This window comes from Elephantulus edwardii, unplaced genomic scaffold, assembly GCF_000299155.1.
Source record: "Elephantulus edwardii isolate Elephantulus edwardi_28Jun2011 unplaced genomic scaffold, EleEdw1.0 scaffold00004, whole genome shotgun sequence".
NCBI classification, from domain to species: Eukaryota; Metazoa; Chordata; class Mammalia; order Macroscelidea; family Macroscelididae; genus Elephantulus; species Elephantulus edwardii.
This window is the reverse complement of record NW_006399754.1, coordinates 13,724,144-13,743,876: the sequence shown is the minus strand read 5'-3', so window position 1 is coordinate 13,743,876 and position 19,733 is coordinate 13,724,144. Positions and strand designations below refer to the sequence as shown.

Here is a 19,733-nt window from a genome sequence, read left to right as displayed (position 1 = left end):
TTTTTCACGGCTGTGAGGGACCTATCAAGAGTACTGAAGAGCAACGATGTCAAGCTGGAGACTAAGGTGCGCCTGATCCAGGCTAACGTCTTCGCAATTACATGTGATGCATCGGAGAGTTTGGACAGTGAATAGGGATGATAGAAAGAGAATTGATGCCTTTGAGCTGTGGAGCTGGAGAAGATTGTTGAATATACCATGGACTGCTAGGAGAACAAGCAGGTTTGTCCTGGAGAGGGTGAAGCTAGAATGTTCGCTGGAGTCAAGGATTCTGAAGCTTCGCCTGACATACTTTGGGCATGTTGCGAGGAGGGACTGGTCCTTGGAGAGGGACATCATATTTGGGAGAGTGGAGGGACGGTGCAGGAGAGGTGAGATGGATCGATTCTGTGAGTGGAGTGGTGGGAATGAGTGTGTTTGGGACAGTGAGGTTGGCACAGGATAGAACAGCATTTAGGGCTCTTGTGCACAGGGTCGCTGAGTCACAAGCAACTTGATGGCACATAACAAGAAAAACAACAACAGCTTTTAAACTGAGAAGCTCTGCTTATCATTCAGCTCATTGCCTCCACGTCCGAACTGACTCACAGCTGACCCTCCATCAGGTTTTCTGAGACTGTAAATCACCCCAGAGGAGACTGTTCATCTTCCTTCCCTGGAGTCCCTGGTGGATTCGAACTTCTAGAAAGTTGCCTCTTTGGGATTAGCAATGCGACTCCCGATGCCCTCTGCCATGACAGCCCATCAGTACTTGAGAAAAAGGAAGCTCCAATAGGTTAATTAGTATCTTGCCCAGCATAAAAAATGAATAACTGATAAGAGTAATGTGCTGTCTTGCTTAATCTAAAATATATGTCCTAAATAACAATATAAATAACCTCTCTAAAAATGACAGCATTTTTTACATATCTATAAGTGATGCTTATTTTAGAATATTAAATTAGATGAACAAGTAACTTATTTTTGAAGACAAAGTTTAGCTGATTGGAATGAATTTGTTGATATAAAAAAAGATTTCTGGAAAGAACTTTAGGGTTCTGATATGAGTCAAAGTAAAAGCTGCATTAATATCACCAACATTTATCCTGGTGGCACAATTGGTCTTCTGCACAAAAGGTCAGCAGTTCAAACCCATTGGCCTGATGTTCCTGTTACCATGAGTCACAGTCCACTGGATGGAGGTGGGTCTACTTTGATTTACTGCCTGGCCCTGGGCTGGCTAGTAGTCAAAAGGAGAGGAGTGTGGAAGGTTCTTTTCTATAAATATTCACTTCTATGCTTAAATTACACATGTAGTATAATTTCCCCCTCAATCTATGGCAGCCAGATGATGAAGGAGTGTCTTCCTGTAAAGCTTTCCTGCCTCTGGAATCGGGGGGTGGGGGGGCGGAGGCGGGTGTTTGTCATGAATTGGAACAGGCTCAATAGTAGTGGGTTTGTTGATTGGTTTGGTGCAATAATTGAAAATCACAACTTTCTAATGAAAATGTCTATCATTATAAGTCAAATAAGTCGAAAGATTGAAGAAGCACACATACAAAATTCTGTAGAAGGTTAAAGAAGGAACAGTGCCAAATGACATCTATTTCCCAAGATTGGATCTCATGTTGTTACTTTCCCTGTCAGTGAAGTGTGTGTGTTGGGGTGGGGGGAGGTACAGATCTCAGAGCCCTCTGGGAGTGCTGAGGTAGCATCCTAGCTACCCCACCAGCCTCTAGCCTCTTCAGTAGGAATTTTCAGCCCTTCCAAGAATTCACTACCCAAATTCGCAGTGATTTACTCTCTTCTGACATGACTGTTAGTAATTTTTCAACTATCTGTATTTTTTTTAATTGCCTAGTAAACATAGATTGCCATTTATCCATATGTTAAAAGCTCATTCTAAGCCATAAATGTTGTTGTTGATGTTAGCCGCTGTGCAGTTGGGGCAGTGACTTCCTGTAACAGAGAGCACAACTGCTCCACAAAGTTGCTTTGCACAGGAGCTTTGCTAGAGCAAAGGGGAAGAGCTTGGCTGTTTGTGAAAAGTTGATGGTTCAAACCCACTCAGTAGATCCACCTAGAAAACTCTATTATTGTTGTTGTTGTTGTTGCCATGTCCAGTTGAGTCTGAACCGACCCATACCTGACACCCCAGTGAGTTTTCAAAGGAATTGCAAGAGAAGAGATTGCCGATCTTTCTCCTACTTAGCAAGTAGTGGATTCGAACCATGTACCTTTGCAGTAGTAGCGGTTAGTTCCTTACCACTAAGCCACCAAAGCTGAGAAAGCTCTATAGCACATTTCTGTTTAACATATGAGATCACTATGTGTCAAAATTGACTTGAGGGTGCCTACCAAACAACTTTTATGGAAATGAATAAATATCAAGTAAATAAATAAAATAATGGAGCTAGATCCGCAGACCTTTCCTCACCGAGCTCCTGGGTCAGTTTAAACCACTATATGGTTAAGTTAGCTGCTAATCACAAACCACCTGACTGTTCCACAAGGCACTTTTACGAGTTTAAAAATTGATTTTAGGGAGGGAGGAAATTATGCAAGAATGAATGATTTATTTTTTAAAGTGAGCTGGGAGTGGGTAGGGAGAAAAATGTGCAATAATAAATGAATGAAAATCCAACTTTTCTGTAAACTTCTAATAAAATCACAATTTTTTAAAAACATCTTAAAATCTCACTCACATTCATAAATAGACAACAGTAATGATGCCACAACATGCAAGTTGAGAAGCACTTTGTAGGCAGTAAGCGCACAGTTCTGGGTTAGAAAGTTGTATTAATATGTGATTGCAAGTATCTTCACACTTGTCCTTGCAGTAAATGTGATTACAAATCAATCCATAATTCAAACCATACACACAATAAACAAGCAGATATCAAGTCCAGTTCAATATTAAATCTATACTTAGGAAAAAAAATCTGTATCTATTATCTCAACTTTTCCTCAATAGTTCTTTAAAGTTGAAATGAAATTTGTTGTTCTCAGAAATAGATGTTATTTCCTTTCTGAAAGGCAGAATTACTTACATTTTCCCCATTGGATCTTTGAAGAATTATCAATATATTATCCTATATCCCATGAGGTAGAAGTTAGGATGGGCACTCGGCTCCCATCTGGATTTCTAGGCTCAGAAACTTGACAGAGGGGAGCTTGAGACAGAATCAGGAGGGAGGGAGGCAGAGAGGGAAGTAGGTAGGTAGACAGACAGGAAGACAGACATTACCTGTACTCACTGACACTATTGTACTGATGTGGGGACCAGAAAAACCAAACCAATTTCCAATGGCCATTAAAAAGTGCAAACTCGTGCAATCTTTCAGGAAAGGAAGGTTGAATCATGAGGGCTAAAGCAAAGTGCTAGACAAAAAAAGGGGACGGGGGAAGTGGATGTGTATAAAAACTGTGATTGTCAATAATAGATAATCTAGACTCAGAATATGGAAACATACTGGTAAATCTGAATAAAATGAAATCTCAAGTCAGCCCCAACCATGAGACTGTGTAAACTTGGTTCCCATGAAGATCCAGCTGGAGTTAGGTTGTCTGTGTGTGTGTTTCCCTCTCTGTGGGAGACGCACGAAAGAAACCAGAGTTACTACTTTGTAGGCTTTGCTACTTCAGTGTCTTAACATTCAATAGTTTCAAATGATGAGTAATTAGGGTGAAAATTATTATTTTCTTTTCTTGAGAACACTTTCATAAACATAAGATTTTAATCCTTTCCCTGTAATTAGATTTCTATGATGCACTCCCATGGTGTTTTTTTGGTATGGTTTGGGGAAGAAAGGATTTATATAGATTTCATTCTCATTAACCAGAATATAAAAGGAACATTTAATGAATGTTTACAGATCAGCATTGATTTATGCAGCTGACACAATAAGTCTTGTCTCTGGTGAATAAAATGTGCTCAAATGGGCCCCTGCTGGCAGATTCCGAGCGTTTCCTTCTGAGTGAATCTTTTTCTTGTGTTGTCTTTAACAGCCCACCTTTCCTGTAGGTCCTGCCATCGGGACAAACACAGCTATTAGCTTTGCTCCTTACTTAGCACCTGTCACCCCTGGAGTTGGGTTAGTCCCAACGGAAATTCTACCCACCACACCTGTTATTGTCCCTGGAAGCCCACCTGTCACTGTCCCGGGCTCAACTGCGACTCAGAAACTTCTCAGGACTGACAAGCTGGAGGTACTGTGGTTGTTTGGGGTATGAGATGTGTGTGCGTGTGTGGAGGGAGGGCACTTCTGTATAGGGGAGCGCTGGAGGGAAGTAGTCCTGCAAGACAGCTGCATGTGCGCATGCGCACGCGAACAGCAAGCCTGGGTACCCATACGCATGGACCCATACCTAACACCAGTGCAATCCTGGGCTTCAAAATGAAAGCAAAATAATCCATGGGGAAAGAAGAACTTTAATCCAAAGGTGAACAGTATATCACATAAATCTTTGACTAAATAATGTATATTCCTTGCATGGGAACTGTGTTTCCGTGTAAAATACGTAAGGACCAACCTCTGGATCAATCACAATTCATGTCTTAGAGCGCCCTCCTGATAAACTATAATCTCTGCTGCATCCTGGAGAGGTCCAGGGGTAGCTGGGCAGGGGTCCAGCAATCAGAGTAATAGGTGCACTCGGGCAGGAGCAGGGAAAGGAATAAAGAAAGGTGGGACGAGGACGACATCCCTGTTGGAGTACTCAAGGGTGAATCACCCAAAAAACAAGTTAAGCGTGAGCTTACTTTTGCCTTTTTACTCCTCTGTACAACCACTTCACATGGGCTTGGTGTGAACTACTCATTACAGATAAATACGTAAACTCAGCACGCTCATGCTTACTGCACACACTGTTGCTATCGAGAATTCTAAGTTTGAAAAGAGGCTTTGATTCTGTAGGAAGATGTCGTGGGAATGGGAGAAAGATGCCAGAGACGGAACCTTTGATGTGGTGAAAGACAATGCAGCGTGAATACATTCACTTCAGTTAGCAAGTCAGCGCAGTAAACTCTGCCTTGCCTTGCTCAGTAGGTAATCCCTCCTGCATATAATCATATTTCAAAGTTTCAAGGATGAGTATTTCTGTTTCAGTCTGTAGCAAGTATCAGCCCTGGGTCACTGGTAATAGGGAGATGTTAGATCCTAGATAAATTTGGTTCTATCTTTATTCACATAACTCCAAGGGTACTATAAAATTTAATACAGTTTATATCTTCTAACGACATCATTCTTAAGGTGTGAGTGAAGATGCCTTGCCTTTACTTTGTTGGGTCAAGTTTCTCTTTAATCAAACTCAAACCCATTTCTGTTGAGATGGAACCTCCTCGTAGCTGACCCCGCAGTGGGCTTCTGGAGGCTACAGATCACGCATGAGGGGACTGTCCATCCTTCTCCCCAGGAGCCCTGTGCTGGTTTCCAGCCACCAGAGAGACACAGCCTTTCTGTAGGGCAACTCCTTCAACTATGCCACCTGAGCTCGGAAATCTCCATCCATTTGTCTTATTACATGACAATGACAACTTAGCAGAGCACTCAAATAGGTTTCCCGAAGAGATTGTTTCATTCCACCACTGATTAGATTCATTAAGTGATTCTGTCATGTGTCTAAGGCTAGGATGTCCATTGTATTTATGTTGGGTCACTCAAGAATGTTCTTTTGATGGACAGTAGTCTAAATATTGACCCAACAAGTAAGTCTTAAGGATAATGAAATGTTTCTGCCTGTTGTCCTGAAAAGGTTTTAGAATTCAAAAATTTAAACAAAAAATATTTATATATAAATAAATATATAACACTATTTTCCTAGAAAAGAAGCTGCACTGCAATCCCAGAGGTACACGGTTTGAATCCACCAGATGATCTCCTGCAGAAGGAGGGGCAATCTTCTCCTGTACCAGTCAAATCCAATTTGATGGTACACACACACACACACACACACACACAATAATAAAATTTTAAAAAGTCTCCCAATATTTTCTTTTTAAATTATATAAACATATATGAATATAATGTTCTATATTAATTTCTAATTTAATATATATTAAGTGTATATTTCATGATGCTTCAATTTAGAGTTTATGGACTTCAAACTGTAAGCTCTAAGCTCTATTGAAAACAATCACGCCTTTAACAATGAATAGTGAATAGATACAACTGGCTGTTGTTTGGGGCTCCCCCTGCTGGATCTATTGAGCCTTCGTGTTCAATAGGTGACGTGGCTGAGTTAGAAGTCAGAGGCACTGGGAATGGAGTCCTTCTAGACAAAGACACGTGCAGAAATCATTTACCGTGACTTTACCAGAGCAGTGTTCAGTTCGTTTCAAACTCGAAATGAAGTCTGAAGAGCAGTGGTCTACACAGAACCCCTAGATAAATGATCGATGGTTTTCTGCACCTATGATGCAGGGATAGACTCCACTTGTTCCATTTATAGAGGAAGGCTTACTCAGAATCCGTGGGAGTCTCTTTTCCTATTTATTTTGTGTTTTATTAGCTAAAGATAGAATATTAGCTAATAACCACAGGTGGGAGACAAGGATTGGCAATTTTGTGGTTTCTCCCACTTCAAACTCACTTGGCCACTGCTCAGCAAAACTTGATTTCAAAATATGTTTACCTTTCACAGGGCTTGAGTTTCATGTCAATGACCCTTCATATACCGTCATAGGTTTTCAAGATATGAGGCACCACTACAATAGACTGACTTTTGATGTGAAGTCTAAAAAGAAATTAATAATACAACTAATTTTTCCTTGAAAATGATCTTGATAAATATCAGAAATATACATGTTGTCATCCTTGCTATTTACATTACAGGGGAGAATTGAAAACATTATATTTTGGAACAAACCTTCCTTTATATAATATAATCTTCTTGTTTTTGTATGTCATTTAGTCAGAAAGACTCATAGATTACCCTCCAGAGGTTTTTCAAAGGTGGTATATCACACAGGAGGAGATTGCTCATCCTTCTGGTGGATTTGAACCACATGTCTTTGTGATTGAAGCACAGTTTTTTACTACTAGGCCACCATTGTATCTCCTTTTTTATCTTTTTGGGGAAAAAAAATTGGGGGGGGGGCTGGATGATACTTTTAAAAATAATAATATATTGACCTTAACTGAAAGTGTTATGTCTTGGATATTTCTGTTCTTTAAATTTGTGAGTAGAGTCATGGACTATTCAGATTAACCTACCCCATGCCCCATCCTTGGAGAGAGAAAGGATATGCTTGTCATTTCCTTGGATACTCTTTGGGATTGTATAGCGATGGCCTTGTGACCTGATGTAGGGTGGAAATATCCCTCCAGGCAAAACCTATACCTTCTCTCAATGCTATAGAGGATTGTCAAGATGGGGGATTCAAGGACGCACACACACAGAGGCAGAGACACAGAGATACTGCCTAGGCATCTCAAAGCAAACTTACTGTCATCAAGTCAATTCCAATTCATACTTTTTCAGAGGCTGCCATACTTATGACAAGACACAGCCTATCATCCTCAGTTAAACAGCTGTTAGATTAGAACTTCCCACATTTTTGTCCAATACATTATACACCAGGCCACTAGGATTGTATTGTTGTTGTTGTTGTTAGGTGCTGTCGAGTATGACTTACAGTGACCCTATGAACAACCAGACTGAAGCCTGTCCTGTCCGGTGCCATCCTCACAATCTCTGACACCCTGAAGGCCCTTGTCGCAGCCACTGTGACAGTCCACCAGATTAGATCTTCTTCTTTTTCAACCCCCGCCCCATCTTTGCAAGCACAATGTCCTTCTCCAAGGAATAACCTCTCCTAGCAACATGCCCAAAGTATGTGAGACAAAGCTTCATCATAGATCTCTATTATATATGTTTGGATATTATCCATTTTTCATATGTAAATACATTTTTAAAAATAGAGAGCTAAACCTCCTGTCTTGACAATATGCTATAAATATCTTTGTGTATGTTTGTGTACATATGTCATATGCATACACACTTAAAGTATACACACATATCTTAGAGATACTGCAGGTTCTGTCCCAGACCACTGCAGTACAGCAAACAATCAAACATGATGATGAGGGACACAATCTGCATGTAAAAGTTACGTTTAACTACACTGTAGTCTCTGAGATCCACAGTGGTGGTGGTGGTGTTACGTACAGGCACATGGACTATGACTGAATTATAGCCCAACTTGTGAACCCCACATTAGAACCCTGCCCTGTCCTGCACCATCGTCCCCGTCTCTGGTAGTCACCATGTCCGTCTGCCTCGTTGAGGGTCTTCCTCTCTTTCACTGACCCTCTGCTTTCCCCAGTCTATAATAGCATTATGGGAAAGTTTGAAATATTGTGAAACTCACCAAAATTGGAGTCCGAGACATGAACTGAGCAGACACTATTGGAAAAAATGGCACTGAGAACCTTGCTTACTGCAGGGCTGCCAGCAACGTTCATTCAGTTGGCCCCCAAAAAGCCGTCTCTGTAGGGTGTTGTCCTGCTAACACAGGCGGTGCCTCTCTGGCAGTTCAATTCCACCAGTGTCTCCTCTGGGGCTAGATGGACAGTCTCCTCCAGTGCAGTTTACAACCTCCAAAGTCATGTTAGAAGTTGAACTAAGAGTCAGATTCTGAACCAATAGCAATGAGTTAAAAAGTGTGTGTGTGTCCCTATTTGCTACCCAGGGGCATTTCCCCCCCTCCCCTTTCTGCTGTTTTAGCTATATTGCAGATTATGGCTTATTTATCAACATAGGTTTCTACCCCAGAAAAGGGGGCAGAGCGCAATTCCAATTCATCCATCAGGATTCTAGTTATTGGGTCTGGAGAATGAAAATGTTGCTATAAACGGCACTTCATAGCCACTCTGAGGATTCTATTGTTCCTAACGCAAGTGGCTGCTGGCCTTCTGTCTGCATCGTTCCCTCTCACCCCTGTGTCCCCAGGTATGCAGGGAGTTCCAGCGAGGCAACTGCGCCCGGGGGGAGACCGACTGCCGCTTCGCACACCCTGCAGACAGCACCATGATCGACACGAACGACAACACCGTAACCGTTTGTATGGATTACATAAAGGGGCGTTGCATGAGGGAGAAATGCAAATATTTTCACCCTCCTGCACACTTGCAGGCCAAAATCAAAGCTGCCCAGCACCAAGCCAGCCAAGCTGCAGTGGCTGCCCAGGCGGCTGCAGCTGCGGCCACAGTCATGGTAAGTGGGGGGCACCCGCCATGCCCGTCTTCCTCCCGCTGCCCCCTGCCCCCTATCCTGCCAGGCAGGGCTGGGCAGAGACGCTAGAAGTTTTCTGTTCTTCAAAAACAGTTGGGAAATCTGGAAGGCTGCTATTCCTGCTGCTGTGCTGCGTAAACTGTGGTGTTGTTTCCCCTTTATTATTTTGTTGTGTTTCCCCCTCCTTCTTTCACTTCTTCAGTGCAATAAATAAATCCCTCGGGCACAGGTAACCACAGGTGGACAGGGAGTTTTGTTCACGGCTCCCAGCTTGGCCGAGAGACTGAAATGTATTGGCTTGATTACTTCTTAAGAGAGGGGCTCAGAAATCCAGGTGGTAAACAGGAGATGGGCACTGGAGCTTATGACAAGGGGAAATGGATCTGGGCCGCTGCTGAGTGCCAGAAAGCAACCGCGTTTGCTCGCTGCCACTGGAAGAGAGGTGGCAGAGACACAGAGCAACAGGGACAATCAGCGACTGGGGCGCTTTCTACCAAATGCTATTCATTTATCGACCAAAAGAGCCATTTTGTCAAACTTTCCTTCCCCAAAGTGAAATTTAGTGCAGAGTCTCAGTTCATGGGATGGATGAACATGGAAGTGGCCTGGCTGGTGCTAGGGAAGACTCACACCCCGCACCACCCTGCAATCCAGCCTTGCTTTCCCTAGTTGCCTCCATCTAGCCTGACTGGTCCTTGGAGACCAGCAGAGGCAGCCTTATTCTCCGTCACCTGTGAGCTGGGGAAAAGCGCCCGCATCTCCCGGTGACAACACCTTAGAGACCAGTATCATGAGCATCACCTGCGAACCTGCTACGGCTTCAGACCCTCAGGCACCACCAGACCTTGTGATCAGAGCTTGTATTTAAATATAGTCCCAAGGCTCTGCGCATGCACGTGAATGTCAGAGACCTATCCGCCTGGATCACTGCGTTTAAATCAGCTGCTGGTTGGCATCACCTGAGGGTTTTGAAAGGGTCAGAGATAAGGCCCTCCTCCCAGAGTTTTCTATTTAGATGGTCTGATGTGTGTCTGGCCTGGGATTTGGAATCTTTTCAGGTGATTATATCACGTAGCAAAGTTTAGGGGAAAGGCAAAAAAAAGCACTCCACACACAAAACAACACTAGGTGTTGAAGTTCCTCCTTTATATAATATCTAGCTTACCAGGCATCTGTTTTAGTATCACATCATGGTCATAGTGCCTCCCTCCTTCCCTCCCTCCTTTCTCTCCTTTCCTTTTCCTTTCCTTTCCTTTCCTTTCCTTTCCTTTCCTTTCCTTTTCCTTTTCCTTTCCTTTCCTTTCCTTTCCTTTCCTTTCCTTTCCTTTCCTTTCCTTTCCTTTTCCTTTTCCTTTTCCTTTTCCTTTTCCTTTTCCTTTTCCTTTTCCTTTTCCTTTTCCTTTCCTTTCCTTTTCCTTCCCTTCCCTTCCCTTCCCTTCCCTTCCCTTCATTTCTGTTGAGAGCTGCCATGCATCAGGCACTTTCTGGGTAGAAGAAATGGACAGGTCCCCTTGCCCTCAGCGAGCTTGCCACTTTTTAAGAACCTGCAATCATCCAAACAGATGAATGCAATAGTGCTCCCCAGTGACACGCTGGAAATGTATAATAGGGTCCCCTGGGGCCGAAAGAACTCTGTGGCCACCGCCTCTTTGGGAAGGCGAGACAAGGCTTCTGAGATGAAAGATACAGTTTAAAAACACGCTGTTCTAACTAGCAAGTACGTCATTCATTGATACCTAATCAGAATGCAAACAAGTTCATCATTACTCAGCATTCTTTGCACAAACACTGATAAAGCCTGGTCTTCTGACAAGTATTAGGGAGCAAGGTGAGGGAGAGCCTGCCCTTGTGGGCTCAGTGTTTACTGGGCTGTGCTGCTTTGGACCCTCCTGACCTGAGTTGTTTCCAAGCATGCTGGCCACTGGGGACTCCATGCGTCTCCCTTGTTTTTCCTCTGGGGTCCCTTCATCTGCTTGTCTGTGCTCTTCTCAGTCTTCTCTCATTGGACACATCCTCGCCTTTTGTGCTTGTGTGTCTTCTATATGTGGAGATTTACACCTCCACATAGAAGAGTCAGTACAAAACATTTCTTTTGTTGTGATTGTTTTCGTAAGAAAATTCTTTTCAAAACAGAAGATAATAATTATAATGAGGGGCTTAGAGAGTAAACTGGGAAGTTAATGACAATAAAAATACTATTTGAGAGAGAAAATATGTTTTATACACTTTTTCAGCCCGGGATCCCTTCTCTCACGTCACTGCTGTTGAGCAGGAATCGACGGATAGCAGACGTCCCATTGGGTTTTTGAGGCTGGAAATCACACACGAGCTTGCTCAGCAGGATCATGATGGATAGGGTTTCTCGGACTTTTTTTTCAAAAGTGGATTGCCAAGCCTTTCTTCCTAGTCTTAGTCTGGAAGGGCCACTGGAAGCTGCTAAACATTAGCACATACTCTTTGCCATCAACTTGGAACCAACTTATAACCTGACTGTTGAGTTTCTGAGGCCTTCAATCACATGAGCGGAGTTGGCCCATCTTTTTCTGTATCGATTGAAACTGTCAGATTCAAGCTTCTGAGTTAGTACAACTGCTCCATCCAGAGCTCATGGGATCCATTTCCCACCTTCTTATTAACGAGCACATCCTCTGAAAAGCATGATTATTTTCACTGTAATTATTACTTCAGGTCACCTCCAGCATATCCTAATTGATGTGCTGATTTTTGGGCACTAAGAACACTTTTTAAATGGAATTCCTATTGTAAGTGATAACTAGGTCTCCAGGATATACTCCATCTAGTTAGAACTCTGTTTACAGAGGCACAGTCCAACTGGATTAACTTAAATGAAAGAAAAGGAAAAAAAGTTGAGCCTTCCTAGATCATGAAGTATCCATCAAAGGGAGTGGATTTAAAACTGGGCTCAGGTGTGTCTAGATGTCTGGACACAGCATCCATCTTCCTCTTTTCTGACTGTCTTGATGTGTCAACTTCATCTTTCAAAGTCAGTTCCTGCACAAGACCCCACGGTCATAGGTCATAATACTAGGATACTGTGACCGGTTAGCCTGAGACAGTGACCATCTCTGTGGCCTGGGGCCAATAACTTATGAGAGAAAGTTCATAAGATATGGAAGAGGGAAAGTCCTCATGTTAAGTGGATAAACCCTAATGGCACAGTGGTTAAAACACTTAGCTATGAGTCAAAAAGTTGACAGTTCAAACCTACCACCCTCTCCAGAAAACAGTAAAGGCAGTCTGCTGCTATTAAGATTTACAGCCTTCAGCATCCTGTGAGGCCAGTCCACTCTGTTCTGGACGGTTGCTGTGAGTCAGAGCTAACTGGACAGCAGTGTTAGGCTTTGTTTTCTTTATGTTTTAATTGGAGCCACTGGGTGGTGCAAATGGTTGTGCATTGGACTATTAACCAAAAGGCTAGAGATTCGAACCCGCTCAGAGGAACCTCAAAAGGCAAGCTTGGGGCTGCTCTGCAGCATTGAGGACCGTAAGGGACATGGAATCTCCAGAGGTGCGAATCAAGCCAACAGCAGCTAACATTCCTCGAATGCCATTGACACAAACAAGCAAACCAAAGCCCGGTACTGATCAAGACCTGCAGATTCACTGACCTTATCTGAGCCTTGGTTCTGTCTGCTAGTTTCACGTTCTATCCATCAAGCTAGAGAAAGTTTACAGCAGAGAACGTCAGAACACAGTCACCATAGTTTCTTGGATGAATGCACTGTGCCCAGATCTGGCGTTCTGATATTTCAGGAGATCTTGCAACATCCTCAAAGACAACCCAACGAAATGTAGTTTCAGGACAAAAGCCAGCTGCTTTCTGATGATGACATGAAAATTGCCACATCTTCTCTGCCTTTTTAATTGAAAAGAGAGGCTCATTTGAAAGATATGGTTGGGAAAAGTCAGTCTTCTTACTACAGCAGCAAGATGTATCAGTTCACTGACGAGAAACTATTGTTTTATATCCTTACTGGAAAAAAAAATGAGACTGGTGAGAGTACACAGAAAGTAACGAAAATCTTATTTGCCCAGACCTGAAGGATTCCCATATTACCTTGTCATTTCTCCAGGAGGAATTTCTCCCTTCTCTTGATCTGTTTACTCCATTTTAATAAAAACAAAAACAAAAAATCCTCACAGAGTCCTGACTTATGATATTTAATGTTATAAGATAGAGTGTATATGAGTACTTGAATGAAAAATAAATTTTAAAAAGTAGAGCCTTGCTTGTAGAAAAAAGACATTTCACTTCGTTAGAATCTTATTCTCTCTCTTAAAACATGAGACTCGCCCTCATCAGAAGTTTTTAAATATGAAAATCAGCCATGCAGAGCTTCTTGTTGGTAGTTTCAACACACACCCCCCTCATCTTCAAGCAAGCACATTTTCTTTTTACATAATAAAATGGGGCAACACAAGGAGGAAAGTGCTTTATAAAAGGAAACAGGATGACCTGCCATCTGTTAGTTACATTCAATTGTTCAAAAAAACATGTACAGGAACTTCGAATTCCATCCTAAACTGGCAGCTCCACTGATGTCATGGGGTTTCCTGTCCCGCCATACGTGCCTGTAACACCTGGGGTGCTGGGTTCTTGTTTCCTTGCCTTATCTCCACGCTGGATTCTTCCAGACCTAGAAAAAGAAACACCTGGCTGCATGGAGGGCCTCTTCCTACTTATTCACCCACTTTCACAAATCTTGAGAGGGCCTAGAATGGAGAAGAGCCACCACACTGGTGAGGCCAGCAAGAATGAATGTGCCCACACTGCTGTAATACGGGTTCTGTCCCCAGCTCAAACTCAACTCATTGCTGTTGAGTCCGAATTGACTCAAGTCTTTGGAACTGGTTGCTAATCCAAAAGTTGGTGGTTCGAATCCATCTAGCAAAAGCCAGCAGTGCTGCCTTTATAAAGATTACAACCAGGACGAGTCCGCAGAGCAGTGGATGGGATCACTGTGAACCAACAAATTGACTGCAGCCACCAAGAGCGGGCTGCTGGTACGTCGTCTTCTGCCTCCTCAGTCTACTTTGTCTCACTTTGGGTGGGTTCTCAGGAGGGGCTAGTCCCTGGGTAAGAACATAATACTTGGAAAAGTAGAAGGCCAATGAAATAGAGGAAGACTCCTAATGGGATGTATTGGCACAATGCTCACACCAGCGCGTTTGGCCACAGTAGTAACTATGAGAGTGGTACAGGATCCGGTGGCATTTTGATCCCAATGAGCCGAAGCAACTTGATAGCAGCTAACAATACCAGCAAACCCTCGACGAGATGGACAGACACAGTGACAGCAGCAATGAGGAGGAAGCAGGCTAGGCCCGCGTTCACACCCGTGGTTCGTGGCCTCACTATGACTCAACTTGAAGGCACCTAACAACAACCACAGTCCCAGAGCATCCCGTTGTTTGATAAAACAGAAAACGCAAAAGGCTGTGTCACACTTTGGTGTGGTGGAAAGGCGGGCGCTGCTGGCCTGCTCAGTCCAGAGGCCTTTGCTTCTTTGCAGTCTTGCAATGATACATTCTCATTGCTGTTAAGTAAGTTTCGTGAAAGTGAGATTAGAAGAAATCATTAAGCTACCAGGTGATTATCCTACGAAGAAATATTTAATATTTCTTTCTCTTCTCAGAGACTTCCATTGCATGATGAATTATTAATCAAATTCTGTTCATAAATACTAGCCTTTGGAGATATGATCATGATTCTAATTATCATGTTCTAAAAGGCCAGCCCAAGAGAAACAGATTAGCTTTGTAACTGTGTCTGCTCGGGAAAAGTGGAGGAAGCACGGATTCTGACTAGAACAGTTCCGTTCATGTTCTCAGTGAACTAGAGGAAGTCAGGAGCAGGAGTTCATCCATTGTGGTGTTGTTATGTGCCGTCAAGTTGCCTGTAACTCATAGCAATCCCAAGCACAATAGCACTGAAACCTGATTTAATGAAGATTTCACTGGACCTAAACAAAAATAAAACTGCTCTGTGTACTGCTATAAAACCACACAGAGACAAGAGTTTCAACAGAGAGGATTACAGCAAGCTGAAATTTGAGGAAAAAATAAGTAGTGCATACTCATCAGTTTTTCATAGCGTGTGACCAGTTGATTTTACAAGATACACACAATTCACATCATAGCATCAACTTCCTTTTTGATGGCCTGTGTCAAATCTGGCTACTCTAACCTGTTCTCCTCTATCACTTGTTCTAAATCTCTTCTCTGTCTATTGCCCTTTCTATTTTCTTTCTAGCTTCTCTCTCTCTTTTTTTTTATGTCCACAGTTATTTTTTATCTCATCCATATTTTTAATTCTGAATCATCAGATAGTGATTAATGTCCCTTCATTTGTCAAGGAGAGTATCAGTGTTTCCCATTGTAAGGAATTAGTCCTGGTACATTCTATTTCAAAAGCCACGGTTCTACCTCAGATGTTTAGGGAAAAGCCATATACATTTGTGTTTATCAAGTGAACCTGAGGGATTTACCTATTGTGCTTAACATGATATAGGGATTTTTCTTTTAATTTGCATTAGAGCTATTTCTTTGAATGTCTTTATTTTCACAGAATTCCATCATACAATTTTTAAATTTTTTTTTACAAAAATTATCAAGGTATAGGGAAATTTTTATTACAGTCTACATCAATCAACATCTGTTATTATTTCAACTGTTTAAATGTAGCTATCTGCTCAAAAGCATGGTTGTACATTGAAAACATTATTATACCTCTGCGGTCTTTGAAGCAATTCTTTGCTATTTTAGCTGTTTTCTATTTTTTTAGCTATTGGTCTTGTTCTAGCCAAGAATTCCATATTCTCATTAGCTGTGTCAGTCACTCATTGTAGCTAAGATCACAAATAGAATCATAAAATAGAAATTGTTGTGATACTCAAAGACACTGAATACCTATCTAAAGGATGTTTTCTTAGTGTAATATGGTAAGTTGTTTGCCACGAATTATAATTTTAAATATCGTAGAGAACATAGAACAGATGATAAGTTAGTCACTAGAGAATGTATGATGGGATCAAAGTGGGAATTTCTAGAACATTACCAGTCAAATTGAAGACGTTTGAAGACTGAAATCTTATTCTACATTGGAAGATCCCCACTAGCAGAGTGAAGAGAAGAATTGAGACAATTATCTGTATGATTCAGACAAAAAAATAAAGATCCAAACCCAAACAATTTTGCCAAAATATCTTGTGTTTGAATATTTTTTTTTTGCCTGAATTTTTTTTTTTTTGTCTCAGTTTGCCACTTCATTTTGTTAGATTAGCACTGGACCAAAAAATTACCTTGACAAAATTTTTCAACTTGGGCTGTATACTTAATGTATTTATTACTTTATATTTGAAAACTAACTTATCAGAAGTTCTTCAACCCTATGGCCCTTAAAGTTGTGCATTTTTTTTTTTCTGAAGCAATATAAAAAGTGCTTATGGTGTGTATGCAAGCTGCTGTTTTAATTAACTTTCCTGAATTTCAAACATCTATATTTTACTCTCTTATATGCTTTTAACTAAGGTATAGTAGATGCATTTTTGCTTCAATACTAATTTAAGGTGTAATATTCATTTCTTTAGAGAACATTTTTGTTGTTGTGCATGCCTAGTGTTTTGTACGTTGTATATTGCATTCAGAATATTTTTTTCCTTCTCACCTATCCACAATGCAATGCCGTTCCCATGATGCACCTCTGCTTGCTGTTTACCTGTATGTTAATTCGCTTGAATCCCATTGGCCCACTGCCATCATGTGCTCGCTGCCTGTTATTAAAAGACTCAGTCGACTGCCAAAGCAATGAAGCGACCTCTCGAAGCAACTGTAGACCTGGTACTTTGACCTTTCACCTTTCGCTTTGCATGTAGCTTTTCAGAGAACCATCTGAGATTTGTATTACTTGTAAAATATTGGTTGCAAACAATCATTATTGTTAATTTATGGAAAAAATCCAATAAGGTGTTTAGCCATCTCATTTCATATGTAAGATGTGAAATAAATTAATCCTAACAAATTTTAATACCTTTTCCAAAAGAGTGAAGCAAATTTGAATAACTTGGCTAAGAAAATGCTCATTGTAATTCTAATTAACCTGTAAATCCAAGAAATTACCATATTAGTTAAAGAAAAGAATAGGTATTAATAATAACACAAATGCTTCTTTTCCCCGTAGAATAGTTTAACTCATTTTAAGAGCTGAAGCCATTTCTTTTTTTGTTGTTGTTGCTTGATAGTTTTCCTCTTCCTGAGTTGAGATGCTCCTGTTTTTGGGTTACAGAAATCATGCTTTTGCTCTCAATAACAAATTCTCACTCATTTTACATTGCCGCTGTTTAAAATTAAGGTGCATGGCAGAGGCATCTTCTTAGCTGTCATTAAGAAAAAAAAAAAAAGAATGTTGCAATTGATTATCTCTGTGGACACTGAAGCTGTGTGTACTTTAAGTTCTACATGTCGTATCAAATTCTTCATCCTAGGCCTTCCCTCCTGGTGCTCTACACCCTTTACCAAAGAGACAAGCCCTTGAAAAAGGCAACGGTGCCAGTTCGGTCTTTAACCCCAGCGTCTTGCACTACCAGCAGGCTCTGACTGGTGCCCAGTTGCAACAGCACGCCGCCTTTATCCCAACAGGTATGTGTCCTTACTGTTGCCTTTCTCTGTCCTGTGTTCATGTGCCCTTCCGGTCATGTGCTTTCTTCTCATTCCTTTAAGCTCTTTGGTGGCACCTAGACTGCTTTGAAGGGCCCAGTGCAGTCTGAAACGTCCTCATTGTCCTAGCTATCTAGATGAACTTAACTGCTCTGAGTGATAGCTTAAAGACTGCTAGGAATCTAAAGCCAAATAGTTCATCAAGCTAAGTGACTGAACTGCTGAAAAAGCAAGCCGCAGTTGAGGCTTTTCCTTTCTGTATTTACACAAACACTCTGAAATTTGTTTATGTAAATAAGACCTTTAGCGAGTGACAATTGAAATGTGTCCTTAACACTTAATGACCTAAAAACAGCAATGACAGTAAATACTAACCTTTTCATCTTTCTATTCAGAACACTAAAACCCAAATCTAGGCTAATCAAATTAAAGTAATCCTATACTCCCTGTACTCTTTTATTCCTTCCTACCACTTTCTCAGTCCTTCTCCACTTTCACCAAGTTCTCAAACATACAGAGCTCTTGTTCTAGATAGCTGCATCAATGCCTGATGATATTAGGGGCTGGGGAGCATCAGCCGTCATTCACTGAGAGAGAGATTATGCTGCTCACAGAAGCTTGGAGCTTAAAGGGTTCGTAGAGAACGCTCATCCTGCTGATTGCTTTACAGATGAGAAAACTGAGGCCCCCTAAATGTGAAGTGACTTCTCAAGGTGGTACAGCTCGTGAGAAAAAGCTCTAGAACCTCCCTCCCTGCCCTCTGACAAGTCCACTTGAACTCACGTGTTGCTCGTTGATTGCTCTTTTAGAGCTTGGCGCCAAAAGGCAGATAGAAGTGGAGAAACCAAAGGATGATTTGTTCCGTCCTGTGCCCATTTTTTACCCACTTCCCTGACCCCAGACCCGCATACAGCATACAAAGACACACACACTTACTACAAATATGCTTAGCTTTAACCTCTTAGGCTCTGCCACAGACAGAAAGTGGCTTAGTCCATCCTGAGAAGACCCTCCAGGGAGGTCTCAGTGGCCAAGTAAAAGTTCTCCAGCTTAGGATAGAGTTGAGGGTAAATTGGGATGAATAGAAACTTTATCCAAAAAGGTTTGTCAGTCCTACTCCGTGTGGTTGAAATCTGAAGGCTTATCATGGACTTCCTTAAATACTGGGGCTTTCCTGAAATATCTTAAATACTAGGGCTTACCATCAGAGGGAGTTTCATCAATATCTCTGTGATTGTATAAAATCTACCATTTGAAATTAATTATTAACATACTAACAACAGTATTTGCAGTAATAAAATATAAGCCAAATGTTGTTTAGCGTTTAGTCTACTTGTTTTAGTTCTGCACTTATCTTAAAACTCATAGACTGGAGTAGAGTGTCATCTCTTACCCAGTACTTAGTGAAGCCTCACTCTTACCCTAGTTAAGCCTTAATTAACGCTATTCATAGGCACTTATAGCACAGTAAAACTTATCATTCACTTGAAACAAGATACACATAATCACTACAAGGTAGACTTACCTCGATGTTCTATGTGATTTCTACAAACATTTCATTGTAGATAGATGTCTTGGGCTCTAGACATTTAAGGAAAAAAACATTAGAGGAATATACAGTAAGGGGAGAGACGTAAGTGACAAGTCTGATTCTGAAGAACTGGTAAGAATGCCATTCCCATCTGCAAGGAGTGCCTATGACATTCAGAAGCCAACTCACTCTAAGATTCCCTAGTGTATATTTTAATGTCCCAAGCCATAATGACTTGATTTGTTAAGTCACAGGAAGAAAATAACCCACATTTCAAAACACTTTACTTGGAAACTACTAAAGTATTTCCAAA

General features: G+C 41.5%; 1 protein-coding gene across 1 annotated transcript in view; it reads left to right on the top strand.

The window, feature by feature from the left end:
- Positions 1-19,733, top strand: part of MBNL2 (muscleblind-like splicing regulator 2) — a 163,101-nt gene that overhangs the window by 106,080 nt on the left and 37,288 nt on the right. The window contains exons 3-5 of the mRNA XM_006879567.1: positions 3,988-4,188; positions 8,932-9,195; positions 17,718-17,871. Of these exons, the coding sequence (XP_006879629.1) occupies positions 3,988-4,188; positions 8,932-9,195; positions 17,718-17,871 (619 nt within the window). The remainder of the gene's footprint in view (positions 1-3,987; positions 4,189-8,931; positions 9,196-17,717; positions 17,872-19,733) is intronic.